General features: G+C 43.4%; 1 protein-coding gene and 1 long non-coding RNA gene across 2 annotated transcripts; both read left to right on the top strand.

Annotated features, from left to right (window-relative positions):
- Positions 1 to 8,316: 8,316 nt before the first annotated feature.
- On the top strand, positions 8,317 to 11,960 carry LOC144894001 (uncharacterized). Its single transcript, XM_078785432.1, has 2 exons — positions 8,317 to 8,371; positions 10,971 to 11,960. Exon 2 carries the CDS (start codon positions 11,022 to 11,024, stop codon positions 11,436 to 11,438), a length of 417 nt encoding a protein of 138 aa, XP_078641558.1. The 5' UTR covers positions 8,317 to 8,371; positions 10,971 to 11,021; the 3' UTR covers positions 11,439 to 11,960.
- Positions 11,961 to 12,802: 842 nt separating this feature from the next.
- On the top strand, positions 12,803 to 14,411 carry LOC137434356 (uncharacterized). Its single transcript, XR_010985852.2, has 3 exons — positions 12,803 to 12,937; positions 13,369 to 13,466; positions 13,626 to 14,411. It is a non-coding gene; the product is annotated as an uncharacterized LOC137434356 (long non-coding RNA).
- Positions 14,412 to 16,162: the final 1,751 nt, after the last annotated feature.

Below are 16,162 nucleotides of genomic sequence, written 5' to 3'. Positions count from 1 at the left end.
AGCGCGCATCTGACGTCACCTCCCTCTTCCTGCGCATGCTCAGCGGGGAGTGACACGCCCTCGGCTGGTTGGCTCCGCCCCCCTGGGGCCGGTCCGCCGCTTCCATTGGGTGCGGGGGTTACCGGGCTCCGCCCTTGACGAGGAGCTGACAGGGAGCCCCTATTTGGTAACCCCGTCGAGCACCTGTTCGATGGCGGCTCGTTGGGAAGGCCTCATGCCCTCCCAACACCCCCTACCAACCAAGCCGGAGTGAGGACGCGCACTCCCTGTGCACGCCGCCGCCGTTGCTGTTGTTGTTGTTGTTGTTGTTGCTGAACTGTGAGGAAGAGCTGCGGGGAGGTATTGGGAGGTCCTAAACTTCCTAACGGTGCCATACAATCACATTCTGGTGCAACGAAGGGACAGAATTAATGGAAACGAGTCCTTAACTGACATAGACTAAGAATAACTAGCAAGATGTCCTATAGTTGTCTTACATGAGATGCGGTGAACCTGGGCACGACATTTAATGGGGGAAATAGGGGGAGGTCGGGTCTACAGAGTGTTGTTTACAGAAAATGGGACTAGGGAATGGGGGATTGGGGATAGTTGCGAAGTATTGAGGAAATAGGGGAATATTTACAAGCGGATATGGATGGATGCAAATCCCATATCCGCAACAATATATATATATATATATATATATATATATATATATATATATATATATATATATATATATATACACTATATATATATATATATATATATATATATATATATATATATATATATATATATATATATATATATATATATATATATATATATATATATATATATATACATATACAGCAATACCCCGTTTTACGCCATTTCGACCTACGTCAAATCCGACTTTACGCCACTCTTCTAGAGTAAATTTCATTTCAGCGAACATCCTTATGTGCGACTTTACGTCACTCCAACATCATAATAGGACGTGAAAAAAAAAATATTTAAAATAAATAAAATAGAACATAAAAATTAACAATAAATGAAGCTAAAAAAACAATTTAAAATACAATAAAAAGCACATTAAAATATAAAAAAAATGTACGTATACGTACGCGTAGCTGCTGGGTCTCATTCAAAACAAAGGCGACGCCATATGCATTTTGTCCTGTGCTGTAGTCGCATGCTTGCTTTGCCTTTCGGTGTTATTTTTGTGATTATTCCTTTACTGTGTAAAACAACCAACGCAACGTGGCAACGGCGAAACATGACGACGATGCCGGCTCGGACGACCGTGACCGTGTCATGCCTCGAGCCGGGGTGCCTCGTAGGGCACCTCGCCGGCATCCGGCGTCGACGAACCGATCGACGTGTTCATGTGCACATGTGCATGGATTTGCAAATGCCTGACTGTATGTCGTCATTTCTGCGTATATCGCATCATCCCAAAAAAAAGAAGCAAGCAACTTCGGCAGCTCGAGGAAAGACGGGGCATGCCTACGACTAGGAGGCGAGCGTCTATCCCCGGGGCGGCCAGGTTCACGGAACCCTGAGCTCGTTCGTTCGTCACAGACGAGACGACACGACCACCGGTGAAACTGCTCGGACACGTTTGGTAAAGCACGCCGTGGTGAAGCGGGCCGCCGAGCCACTCGGCACACAAGCCCGCTCACGGTCGACACGTCCGTGCCGGTCACCCTGTTCGAGGAGAAGACCCGACCGATAGAAAACAACGGAGGGACTCCCGACGGGGAGCGGCAAAGATTCAGGGCGAAGCCGCAGCCTCCTCCAGTTATTTACTCTAGTTTTAAGGTGTTTGTCTTCATTTTAAGGCATTACGCCCGGCTTACGTCAAAAACCGAGTTATGTCACGGCTTATGGAACCAATTAATGACGTAGGCCGGGGTATTGTTGTATGTATGTATGTATATATATATATATTTATATATATATATACATATATATATATATATATATATATATACATACATACCTACCTACATACATACATACATACATACATACATACATATATATATATATATATATATATATATATATATATATATATATATATATATATATATATATATATATACTGTATATATATACCGTATATATGTATGTGTCGTGGGTTTAATAAGCACCTCGTCTCAACTCAGACAGTTTACAAGAGATTTATGAATAGATAAGACTACATGCATGGAAGATGCTGAAGTGGCGTGTAGGACAGTATTGCCAGTATGGATAACATCATAGTCATTGCAATCATGCACAGCCCGCACCAACATCTCGGCCCGCACCGACCCATATTCGGCTTAATATACTTTCCCCCAGGGTCAAAATAACTCATAACACCGCTCCAAGTTGACAATAAGCCTCATTCTGAGAGAATGCTTTGCCAAGGCCAAATATTGGATATGGTCAACAGTTGATACTTTAGTCAAGCAGTCAGACACCAATGAGAATAGGTCACAGTGTCGCTGCTGTCACCCTCAGCATGGGGAATTCAATGAAATCCCCAACAATCCTCCCTTTAATCAACATCTTAACTTTAATAAACATGTAAAAATAAGAGATTTATTATAACCCGTGTACCACTAGGGATTTCATAGAAGTATATTCACAATTATCCTCGATCCACCTTGAACCTCACAAAGTGAGTGAAGAACCCCTCTTTCATCAAGGGAACTCACTCGTGCAATGGGGTGCAGTCAAGCCCCTCCTTTATGAAGCGGGGTCGGTGAATCGGAGACGAAAGACAAGTACCTCCATGCTCCCCTCCCCCTTAAAAACTTTGTAGACCTACAGAGAAAGAGAAAATTTCAGCTATTTCCGTTACAAGGCAACAATTTGGCGATTTCCGTTACAAGGCAACAATTTGGCGATTTCCGTTACAAGGCAACAATTTAAACACAAAGTGTACTAAATATATAGATATAAATGATTATTCCATAGCATATGTAATTTATAAATGATTAATAAGTAAATCTTGGCCTCCACCATGAGGCTCTTGGCCTCCACCATGAGGCTATGTAAAAAGATTGCAGAGTAACTGGAGGCAAAGTCATTTGAAAAGCATGTGGGCAGAACAGTCTCCCATATACAAAAGCAATAATACTCAAAGCTCCATTAAATATGCGGGGTCTTTTTAAAATTCCTTACAAGTATAAAGCAAGTTTCAGGTTAGTAGCAGGCCTCTCTGCCTGTATTTCTCAGTGAAGTGTTAATAACGTTTTGGTTATACAAGCCAGTGAAATACATTGAAGATACGGTGGCGACCATCGACGCCTTTATTGAAACACAAGACACCCTTCTCAAAGCTTTTCCCTTTTTAGGATTCCCGCATGACCCCCTCTTCCGGCACGCGCATATAAGAGTGGGCTTCAAGCCCGACATTACACAATCTTTGCCACTCACGCTCGCTTGAGTCGGAATCATCAGCTTGCTCCAGAGCCGTTCTCAGTTCACGCATTGTTTGTGAAGTCAACTCTTGGATACGGGCTATCATGCCGGCTGTGCAAGATTTAGCTAAGTCAGGGTCAAGGGTTGAGGGCAAGGTGGAGTGGGAAGAGGGAGGTGGCAGGTCTTGAACCCTCGCATCGTTCTCGCACAGGGGTGAATAGAGTGGCAGTTCTTGTACGGGGATGTCTCGTGCCTCTTCCTTCTCAATCCGGACCATCATGTGTTGTTCCCCTGTACCTTTATTGCAAAACTTACTGATACACACACAGATCAAATCTCTTAAGCATCCAATACCAATGACGATCGTGATGAGGAGTCCCACGGCCACCATCAACCAATGAACTATCCTTGATCCCCATCCTTCAAAGATGCCATTCCAACCAGGTGCCTATTCTCCACTTCTCTCTGTCCAATCTCTCATCCTTCAAATTGGTACTTATCTCCCTCATCTTCTTTATGGTGGCCTGCACTCCCTGTGTCGGGTCAGGAATCCAAGCACAACATCTGCCTTCCACAATTCCGCAAACGCCCCCCTTCTTTGCTAAAAGTAAGTCGAGTGCCACTCTGTTCTGCATTATCATCGTTCTCATCTTCACCATAGCATTCAACAATACATGATCTGCTGCCATTGACTCATTGGCCACCCTCTCCAACACAGATGCCAGCTTATTTATTTGATAACTGTTCATCACTGTACCTGCTCCTGGAAAGAAAAAGCTTAGTGCCTTCTCTCATCCTGACCCGTGCAACATCGTTTGGCCGTCCGCATCCCATGAGGCCCTCTTTCGTCTAATCTGTCCGGCCTTCATTACATACCCTTCTTCCTTGAAGTGTATTTGAAGGACTACGTATGCTAAATAGCAAGTCCCTACCAAACCACATGGCAGGTAGGGGTAGGCCTTATTCCCACACTCGAACATTGTCCCACGGGGTCCAACCCTAGAGCTTGCTATGCAATGTCCACCCCCCCCCCCCCCCAAACTTCATACTCACTTTTACAATGGGTCCATCATTTAGTCATAGGATTACCTCCCAGCCACGATTTCCCCTTTTCAGGGTCCTCTGGCATGTTGAGTTTCCCATAATGTGGCATGAATAGTTTTTATATCCCAGGCTCTCAAAACAAATGGGTCCTTCCTCTTCGCTCACCAGATGTATGGCCCTGGGCATCTGCTCCTGTTGGGTCTTGGATGGCATCCTCCCCTCTTTCAACACTGGGTATACGTCCTCCTCATCCCTAAAGGCTGCTCCTCTCATGGTCTTAATCTCGAAGTAAGAAGCCCAACTAAGGGTGTTATCTCCGAGGGAATACCTACTCATGCCGTTCTTGTTCTTCCAACAAATCTGAGTGATAGGGAGAGGAATTGCCCTCATGTTAATTCCCTTCCTTGACAGTGGGACAGGGGTACATGCCCAACAATTAGACTTATTGAGGGCAGCAGCTACCTGCCTCGATACCTGCCAATAGGTGTTCCGCTCATGTTTGTGTTCCTCTACCTGCTCATGTTCCTCCTGCACCATCCGTATATGCTTGCCATTGTTGTACAGCACCTCCATTGTGAGCATATCGTTTCTATACAGCCTCTCTTTAACGAGCTTACTGTCATTATACCAGCGCTCCTGCCTGAGCTCACCACCTACATACAGTACTTTTCTATGAAGCTCACTGCTCTGATGGGTTAGCTGGGCCAGCGCCATCACCCCTAGGAGGCTGAGAAGTAACTTCTGCATTGGCGTCTCCCTGTGATCGAAATATCTTACAATGTGTGGCGTATACCCACGACGGCTTACCTTCAACCTTGACCGCTGTATGCGATACAACAAGTAGTTGATGCGGTCCAGTCCACCTGGGCTGCAACACCATGGGTCGCCTCCAGTTCTTCACCAATACCAGGTCACCTGGCTGAAAGGGGTGGCACTGCTCTGTCGCGGGCTCGGGCATCGCCTCCTTCACCTGTGTATGAAAACTTTTTGCCACCTTCGTTAAAGCTTTACAAAATCCCAATACCGCGCCATCCATGAATTGCAAATCCATCTTTGCCAAATCAAGTGGTGCTGTCACAGGCACTCTCATGGGTCGGCCCATGAGGATCTCGTGCGGGGACAACCCCGTCTTTCTGTTTGCCGTCGACCTCAACCTGTGCATGTTATCCACCACTCCTCATCTCACCATCACACTCCTCGACTTTCTTGCTTTAAAGCCCATTCTTGCCCACCGCATCAACCTTTCCATTCGTCCCAGTACCTTTACTGCTGCATCAGCCGACTGTTGGACAACTGTCAGGTCATCCATGAATGCAAACATCGCTGGCAAAATCTGACCAGGGGCTAGCTCCACTGCTTTCCCATGTCCACTCACCGCACATATCAACAACTCCATAACCAGCACAAACAAAATAGGGGAGATGGTACATCCCATCGGGATCCCCTACTTCCAACTTCTGCTACTCTGTTACATAGGACTGTGTCGCAAACCGCATCCAAAACTGATCATAATATGCCATCAAAAAATCCCTAAATCTCTGTGGCACCCAAAATAAATCCATGAATGAATAGCCTGACCTGATCAAGGCATGCGGCACTGACCCATATGCATTCTCCAAATCCAGCCATACCACCGCAGCATTCTTCCTTTGCCTTATTGCCTCCTGTAACACTTGCCAGACCATTGCCGAGTGTTCAATGCATCCTGGTGATTCTGGTATTCCTGCCTTCTGCACAGAACCATCCACAAAACCATTCTCGCTGATGAAGCCTGAGAGCCGTGACGCAAAGACATCCATCAATATCTTCCCATCTACATCGAGCAATGATATTGTTTTAAACTGCTCAAGTGCGGCACTGACCGGCAAGAGCATATATATATACAGTGCATTCAGAAAGTATTCAGACCCCTTCACTTTTTCACATTTTGTTATGTTGAAGCCTTATGCTGAAATCGTTTAAATTCATTTTTTTCCCTCATCAATCTACACTGAATACCCCATAATGACAAAGAGAAAACACGATTTTAGAAAGTTTTGCAAATTTATTAAAAAGAAAAAACTGAAATATCACATTGACATAAGTATTCAGACCCTTTGCTATGACACTTGAAATTTAGCTCAGGTGCCTCCCATTTCTCTTGATCATCTTTGAGATGTTTCTACACCTTGATTGGAGTCCACCTGTGATAAATTCAATTGATTGGACATGATTTGGAAAGGCACACACCTGTCTATATAAGGTCTCACAGCTGACAATACATATCAGACCAAAAACCAAGCCATGAGGTCGAAGGAACTGCCTGCAGAGCTCAGAGACAGGATTGTGTCGAGGCGCAGATCTGGGGAAGCCGACAAAAAATTTCTGCTGCATTGAAGGTTCCCAAGAGCACAGTGGCCTCCATAATTCTTAAATGGAAGAAGTTTGGAACAACCAGGACTCTTCCTAGAGCTGGCCGCCCGGCCAAACTGAGCAATCGGGGGAGAAGGGCCTTGGTAAGAGAGGTGACCAAGAACCCGATGGTCACTCTGGCTGAGCTCCAGAGATCCTGTGTGGAGATGGGAGAAACTTCCAGAAGGACAACCATCACTGCAACACTCCACCGATCTGGGCTTTATGGCAGAGTGGCCAGACGGAAGCCTCTCCTCAGTGAAAGACACATGAAAGCCCGCTTGGAGTTTGCAAAAAAGCACCTAAAGGACTCTCAGACTGTGAGAAACAAGATTATGTGGAAACAAGAAACAAGAGAAACAAGAGAAACAAGAAACAAGAATTGTAAGATTGGAATTGTAAGATCTTACATTGGAACTGTTGCCACAAAGTTGGAAGCACACAATCGTCTAGAATATCATTGTATGCTGTAGCGTTAAGATTTCCCTTCACTGGAACTATGTGGTCAAGCCCGAACCATGAAAAACAGACTTGCAAACTGATCCTCAAGGTCGGTGTACAGAAGCGGTATTTATTTAATCACAATAAATACAAGGCACAGGGAGGTGAAATTTGCTGCATGTGATGTGCAACAAGCACAGAGTAAAACGAGTGATCATTTACGTCTGTAGGATGTCTAACAAATAAAAATGATATAAGCACACCTGACACTGGGCCCAGACTTCAGACTTTGGCATGCTGTACCGTCAAAAACTGTTCGGACCCGTAATGTCTGTCTGCCACATGGGAACATGACATCTGCTTTACTGCATCAGCATCCAGGAGGTGAGTTTTCCGTCGGGAGTAATAATAAACCAAAATGTGGCCCTTCCGACCCGATAAATGTATGCGATGCTGTGAATCTGGTGCTGCAATCTGGTTATTGTGAATTTTGAATGTCAACCATGAATTTGTGTATATGTGGAATAACTGTAACTAAAATTTTCCTGTTGTCGGATTGGAATCACAAGAGGAAAGACCATCCCAGTCAAATAAGTCTGATTTTTGCAAAACTTCCAAAATGGAATACACTGCCACTGACTTTCATAGACTTACTGCTACTTCAACAAGGTGTTGTTGTGTTGCCATGGTTACTTTTTTATCACCACAATTGTGCAGGCACTTTGTTAATTAATAACTTCCTTTGTCAAAACAAAGCTTTGTAAATCTTTGATTAGCATGTAATACATTAACAGACGTTTACATGTGTACGATACGGTTTACCTGTTCCTACAGCTTTTAAAAGTTAAACTTTAAATTTTTGAATTTGCAAAATTCTCCCAAAAACAGTTTTAAGTATATACCGACGAGACGTGACCAAGAATGAGTAGCTATTTATCCGTACATGATTCATTCACATCCGGATATTTTTTCATGAATTCTTGGTATCCCAGCTGTAAACAATGTAAAGTGCTGACGTTCGATGACGTCACGCGCCACGCCTCTGTGGGCTTCCCCGTTTGACGTAGATCGTGCAGGGAAACAGGTCAGCAAACGGAAGGGAGCGAAAAAGAGTACGGTAAGGGATCGTGATGTAATAGTCTTGTCATGTACAATCTGATTATTGCACTGTACGGTACATATGCAATACTGTAGGCTATTAATTATATAAATGACTTATCGATGACGTCACTCAAAATATAATCCGTTTATGATCTCGAGAAAGAAATATAAACGACCAAGCGAACCTCATTAACCCTTTATTTGAATGCTGTGACTGTTTCAAGTTCAGAACAGTTATTGCAGGAAAGCATCAACTCATTGAAGTGTGTATGTGTGTGTGTGTGTGTGTGTATGTGTGTGTGTGTGTGTTTATGTATGTATGTATGTGTGTGTGTGTATGTGTATATGTGTGCGCATGTATGTCTGTGTTTGTGTATGTGTGTGCATGTATATGTATGTATGTATGTATATATATATATATATATATATATATATATATATATATATATATATATATATATATATACACACACGACATGGCTAAAAGTGTGTGGACACCCGAACATCGAACATCTCATTCCAAATTCATGGGCATTAATACGAAGTTGGTCCCCTCCCCCCTCCCCCCACCCCCCCACCTCCCCCTTGCTGCTATAACAGCCTCCACTCTTCTGGGAAGTCTTTCCATTAGATGTTGGAACATTCCTGCAGGGATTTGCTTCAATTCAGCCACAAGAGCATTAGTGAGGTCAGGCACTTATGTTGGGCGATTCGGCCTGGCTCGCAGTCGGCGTTCCAAATAATCCCAAAGATGTTCGATGGGGTTGAGGTCATGGCTCTGTGCAGGCCAGTCAAGTTCTTCCACACCGATCTCGACAAACCATTTCTGTATGGACTTTGCTTTGTGCATGGGGGCATTGTCATGCTGAAACATGAAAGGGCCTTCCCCAAACTGTTGCCACAAAGTTGGAACCCACAATCGTCTAGAATGTCATTGTATGCTGTAGCATTAAGATTTCCCTTCACTGGAACTAAGTGGCCTAGTCCGAACCATGAAAAACAGCCCCAGACCATTATTCCTCCTCCACCAAACTTTACAGTTGGCACTATCCATTCGGGCAGGTAGCGTTCTCCTGGCATCTGCCAAACCCATATTTGTCCGTTGGACTGCCAGATGGTGAAACGTGATTCATCACTCCAGAGAACGAGTTTCCACTCCTCCAGAGTCCAATGGCGGCGAGCTTTACACCACTCCAGCCGACACTTGGCATTCCGCAAGGTGATCTTAGGCTTGTGTGCGGCTGCTTGGCCACGGAAACCCATTTCATGAAGCTCCCGATGAACAGTTGTTGTGCTGACGTTGCTTCCAGAGGCAGTTTGGAACTCGGTAGTGACGGTAGTGAGTGTTCACTAAGGACAGACGATTTTTTACGCGCTACGCACTTCAGCACTCGACTCACCCGTTCTGTGAGCTTGTGTGGCCTACCATTTCGTGGCTGAGCTGTTGTTGCTCCCAGACATTTCCACTTCACATTAACAGCACTTACAGTTGACAATGGCAGCTCTAGCAGGGCAGACATTTGACCAACTGACCTGTTGAAAAGGTGGCATCCTATGACTGTGCCATGCTGAAAGTCACTGAGCTCTTCAGTACGGCCCAATTCTACTGCCAATGTTTGTCTATGGAGATTGCATGGCGGTGTGCTTGATCATGTATACCTGTCAGCAATGGGTGTGGCTGAAACAGCCGAATCCACTAATTAGAAGGGACGTCCACATACTTTTGGCCATGTAGTGCATATATTTAATACCGGTATATGTATATATACTGTCGGACCCCGCTATGTGCGGTTCTGCTATTCGCGGTCCGCTATTGGCGGGATCCGCATATTCACTGTTGATAAAATGCGACCTGTTTCTCTATTTGCGGAAAAATGTCTCGCAAATTTGCGGTTTTCTTTCTATTTGCAGCTGTGTTCCGTGAAATCACGGCCCCTCCCTCCCCCCACCCCTATTCGCGGCCATGTTCTGCGAATTCACGGTTTTTCAGGGGCGCACAAAAATTTCACGAGCCGCTAGCTTGACCTATCTTTCACCAGCCATGCATAAAGCAGCTGGACGTGCGCAAAAAAAAACAAAAAAACTACGAGCCACGAGGATGTCTTGCTTATAACAAAAGTACCGTACATTCACTGCTGTGTGATTTGCATTTTCCTGGCTTTCGCGGGGCGCGAATTTTAGCAGCACTAAAAGTGAGCTTCGTGGGATATCCCATCAGATGTGTAAACAAGTCAACTCCGTGAATTATAGGATGCAAACGCTTCATTAAATCGATTACAGTTTGCAACTTACAGTAAAGCATCCTCAAAGATGTTACACAATGAAAACGCTTCGGGGGATGTTCCATCAGCGACGAAAACATGTCAACCCCGTGAGTTATAGAATGCAAATGCTTCATTAAATATGTTATTGAAATTAGCAGATACGCTCAATACGGCATCATCCTATGACATGCCCCACAAACAATGAGCAGAATACTTCCCGCAACTACCTACAATGCTCGCAATCCTACATATACAGACTGTGTCCTCGATCTCAATCATTGTTCTCATCCCATTGCTTTGACCTGTGTTGTTGACTCTCGCTCTGCTCATCATTCAATTATGGCTCCCAAGCGCAAGACCAGTACCGGAGATGCGTCGACTACCAAGAGGCAGAAGAAAGTGATGTCCCTGAGCCAGAAAGTGGAGCTGCTCGACCGGCTTTCGAGAGTATGGAGTGCGGCCTCCGTTGGCAGGCATTACGGCGTCAATGATTCCACTGTTTGCTACACACGGAAGAAGGAGAAGGTGATTCGTGAGAGTATTTCAGCGAACGCTGTATCGAGTACGAAGGCGGTCACCCATGTCCGGAATGTCCACATGGAAAGGATGGAGAAGACTCTCAGAATATGGATTGAGGTCAACACGCAGACGAGGGACTTCATGCTGAAAACCATGATGCTGCATCGTTCCCTAAACCCGCCCATCGCAGGCGAGTTGGACGCCATTCCAAAGGTTTCCAAGGAGGAGAAGGCAGGCAGTAATGAGGAAGAGGTGCCGAGGTCCAACCTCACAGACCAGTTCCTGGGCGAATTGCTGTAGGACATGCGGGCGATTGTCGACAGTGTGCAAGACGCTGAACCAGTCGTGCTGAGGTACCTCAAGTTCAAGAAGGGCTTGGATGATGTGCTGCTCTCATACAAAGAGCTGCATCGAAATGTAGGGCAATGCGTCAGGCAGCTCCCCATTACCCATTTCTTCAGCCCTGCTCCCTCCACCTCAAGGCCATCAACACCCTCTCCTGACTTCCTCTCAGCGTCCTCAGCAGCATTCTCACCAGCAGCCTCACCTTCTCCTACCTCTCCTGGATCTAACTTGGTGCACGATTATGCTGCACCATCATTTGGGTCACCCTCAAATTTCTAGGAATTCATGGATTTTAATTCATCACCATCATCACCATCATCATCCTCATTTGAAAGTTGCGTGTGTTTGTAAAATAAAAATGATAAACGGTACGTGATGGTGTTGTGTTTTTTTTACTTTCATGGTACGATATGGTGAAGTTGGTTAAGCACTTTTAATAAACTGTAAGCGCATTCCTTCAATAAATTGGAAATGGTACCTGGTGTTGTCGTTCTTTTAAATGTGTACGCATTTTTTGTGAAACTGTAAAAACGTGTGCATTTGTGGTCAAAAACATTTTAAACTATTTCCTCTTTGAATCAGGAACCACCAAGAACCGATAACGTATCCCTCTTTTTCTCCATTGAACAATGCTGCGGCATACATTCATGGGATTTTCATTGACCTTCATGGATTTTCGTCGACATTCGTGGGTTTTGTCTCGCCATTTCCGGGACTTTCATCAACCATCGCGGATTATCGTCGACAATGTCGGGATTTACATAAACCATTTGGGGATTTTGCCTCGCCATTCGCGGTTTGCTCCTCTCTATTCGCGGATTTTCGTAACTCGGGATCCTATCCCCCTTTTTCCATTTAAACAATGCCCCGCTATTCGTGGGTTTCACTTTTCGCAGATTTTCCAGGAACGTATCTCCCAAATATATATATATAAACACATACATATAAATATATATGTACACATACATATACATATATATGTACACATATATATATATATATATATATATATATATATATATATATATATATATATATATATATATATATATATATATATATATATATATATATACAGTATATATATACAGTATATATATGCGCAAAATGTTTGTTTGTGAACCGACTCCTCTGAACTCCGAAGATTAATCGGCACAAAACTTCATAGGAATTACGATACACCTAAAATAGGGGTTTTAAAACATCTTTTCTCACGATTCATATTTTATAAACACCCGAGCCACCACTTGTCGCCATGGTCTCTGAGAGTCGATCCACATCATAGATATATATATATATATAGATTGGCAGTGGGTCACGACAGGGCGAGATTTCCGGCCGCCATCTTGCCACAGGAAAGCTTTCAAGTTGCCATCTGTGGAATGCACTCGCGTCATCGTCATTTGCAAGTTATTGTTGATTAAATTGACTACAACTGGCGAACAAAGTATCAGGTTAGTGTCGTACATTGGATTAAAACACATTCAGTTGCCAGACTCTGATAATGTTGTAACTTTGGTGATATTTAACGCATCGTCTGCCTGTCTACACTAACACTGGTTCATAGTAGAATGTTAATTCTTTTAAATGTTCTGTCCATGAGGTACATGTACCTCCAAAATGCAGCTCTCATAAATCATTGAATAAAGATAGGAGATTCTGGGGCACATTTGGGACTATCCATGACTCATGAGGAAACTTGGCCATGTTCAGGAATTCTCATGGGGTTAGAATTCTCGACCGAGATCTTCAACACCAAGGGGTTGACTTATCCTGTATTCAATATTATTGCCAAGCAGTCAAAGGTAGGCCTATTATATTTATATAAGCATTATAAATATAAGCATTAACTTTTACATTGTGCTTGTTCTTTCTTCAAATATAGGAGGGAGTAGCCTAGGCTACAGTTAAGATGCCCAGGCAGTGTGCACATGCAAGATGCCGAAATATACAGAGGAAGGGGAATGGTCTGACATTTCATCTGTAAGTCGAATACCACAATATCTCTTCTAAATATATGACATGTATATCTCTTATTTGTGTTTACAGGGTAGTAGACCTAATAAAATCTGCAGGTTTGAGGTCTGCTTTCCATGCAGCTCAATCAGATTGAATTTAAACAATTAGCTACCTTATTTTCAGCTTCCCCACCAGTGAAGGGCATGAAGAAAGAAGAAGGAAATGGTGTATTCAGATGAAACGGGTAGAGGGGTGGAAGCCAAAGCCCTGGGATGTCGTGTGCAGCCAACACTTTTTACCTGTGGACTTCGATCTTACAGGCCAAACCAAAAGACTACGTCATGATGCAGTCCCATCAAAGTTTGACTTACCAGAGCACTTGCAAAAAGTATGTTTGTGTTGTTTGTGATCTTTTCTAAACGAACTAAAACCTTCATACTTTAATATTTGGACAGTGTGCAAAATGTGTGGGAACTATATGTAATAGTATGCGGCGGCGGACTCTTTTTTGACTCTAACTTTAAGACAGATAAAGTAACTGCATGTTTTATTCTGTGGTATACTTTACATTGACAATATGTGGCTGATGAAGCTTCAGATATGTGATATGTGATATGTGATAAGCTGATGAATATGTGAAGGAAATGACAGCTTCAGAAGAACTCTTTGATATGGGCAATCATATCATTGAAACCCAATATGGCATAGATAATCACCTGTACGACCTGATAGGTATTCTCACCAATGCTTATTATGACCTGAGGCAGCACCACATTGCAAAGACCTACAATGTTAGGCGAATGGGGATGTCAATAAGACACGAGTCAACCAAGCTGGTGCTGTTCAAAGGCCAGTGATTGACAGGCATACCCAGTGTACAGTTACTGTACACACACTCAGTGTACATATGTACATGTGTGATATCACTAACCCGTGTATTTGTGTTTTATTAAAATGTTGTTAACGTGTGATGTGGTTTTATTTCTTAGCTCTGTGTATATCCATGAATATATTACATGTAACAATCTTTGATTCTTTTTATTAAAATTGCGCAATGATCGTGGCATCTTTAATTCAAACAAATATTTCTCCGTTAATATTTGCACAGGAAACCAACAAATGCTTGGCAGAGATTTGGCCACAGCTGCTGGTATTTTGTGTGGGTGTCTGCGTAAGTTTTCTGTTCATATCCCTTCAACTTTGCTTGGGAGAGCAGTTTTCGTTGGTGTTGCGAAGATTGCACCGTCGTTAACTAGTGTGATGTGCTGGTCTGCTGTTGCTGTGAGGCAGAGTTCAAACCGCAAGGAAAGTGTGGTGCATATAATGTAAGCCTATATATTTATTGCTATTTTCAACGCAAAAGTGGACAAGTACAAATGTTAAAGAAAGCAGTTAAATTCAATGATGACAGATCCACATTGTGCTTGTGAGTGACAACCTTCAACTCCTGCAAATAGCAAGTCAAACAATGAACGCCTTGACACTGTTACAATAATTAATATGTGAACATATTGTTCTCACACTGGGGCAAATAGTCCCAGACCCCTCGCTCAGTATAAGGTACTGTATTGTACAATATGATGAATTAATCCTTGTCCATGTATTTAAATGGTCTGTTTATTAGTCCCAAAATGGTTTCAGCTGCGGCTTTGGAGCATTGCAGTCTGGGTTTGAGATCATTATATTAATCCGTACACCAAGATTCATTTTCTGGTGATGTTTCGCTCAATTCTTTATCTTCCATGTTGTCGATATGTTTGTTGCCAGGACCAATATGCATGACTTTGCATTTATCCTTGTTGAATGGTCAACAAATCGCTGAACAAACAACAGGCCATATCCACAGGCTGATATAGAGTACCATCGCGAATCCTTAAACGAGAGCTGTCAGTGCCAGTCACGTCTTCCTTTTCCTCTCTCGAGCCCGTTACAAGAGTCTCCAAACATCTTCTGACTTCCCACTCCTTTCAAAATATAATTACAGCAAAGGCCTAAAGCACATTGTGATATTTGAAGCCTGGCCGACGTCAGACTTCATTAAGACGTGGCACATACCACTGGCTACCAGCAGCGCAGATTGATGACAACGCCCAGTTATCCTGTGGCAAGATGGCGGACGCAAATCTCGCTCGGCCGCTTGCGATTGGCCGGCAACTGCCAATCTATATATATATATCTATGATCCACATATACAAAGGTTCATAAAAACTAAAAAGCCCAATGTTTTTCACATTTAAACCCGGATAGCGATATAATTGGGGAGATTGTGAGCTCCAATCATCAAATATGTTATCGGATGTGAAAAAGAACTCTTAATTAAGATGTTATTTTCCATGATCGGTAAGTTCAGCGAAGGAGTCACATGACCTCTCAAATGCGCTTATTATTCAAAAAACAAAAATAGTACCGACACCCTATGCATCAATTTATAGGTAATTTTACTGCTCATCTCACAACGTCACTCTCAAGGGTGAAAAAATAGTTTGTAGAAAAAAAAGGACCCACGTGACGCCATCTCCTACCTACCACACGCCAACATGTGAACCTCCAACAATCACATCACAATAAGTTAGTTGTTCTTTATCTCTTTGTTTATGATCTTACTGCTTTGAGCGTCCAAGGTTAATCAAAACAAAACTTTCTGCAATCAGATTTTTAACCAAGATGCACCTCAATAGGAGTTTTATACTGTGATGAGGAGGTAATTTGGCCCGTTATTG

This window comes from Myxine glutinosa, chromosome 10 (genome assembly GCF_964187855.1).
Source record: "Myxine glutinosa chromosome 10, kmMyxGlut1.1, whole genome shotgun sequence".
Classification (NCBI taxonomy): Eukaryota; Metazoa; Chordata; class Myxini; order Myxiniformes; family Myxinidae; genus Myxine; species Myxine glutinosa.
Note: the sequence above shows the minus strand (reverse complement) of the source record. Positions and strands in the feature narration are given on the sequence as shown.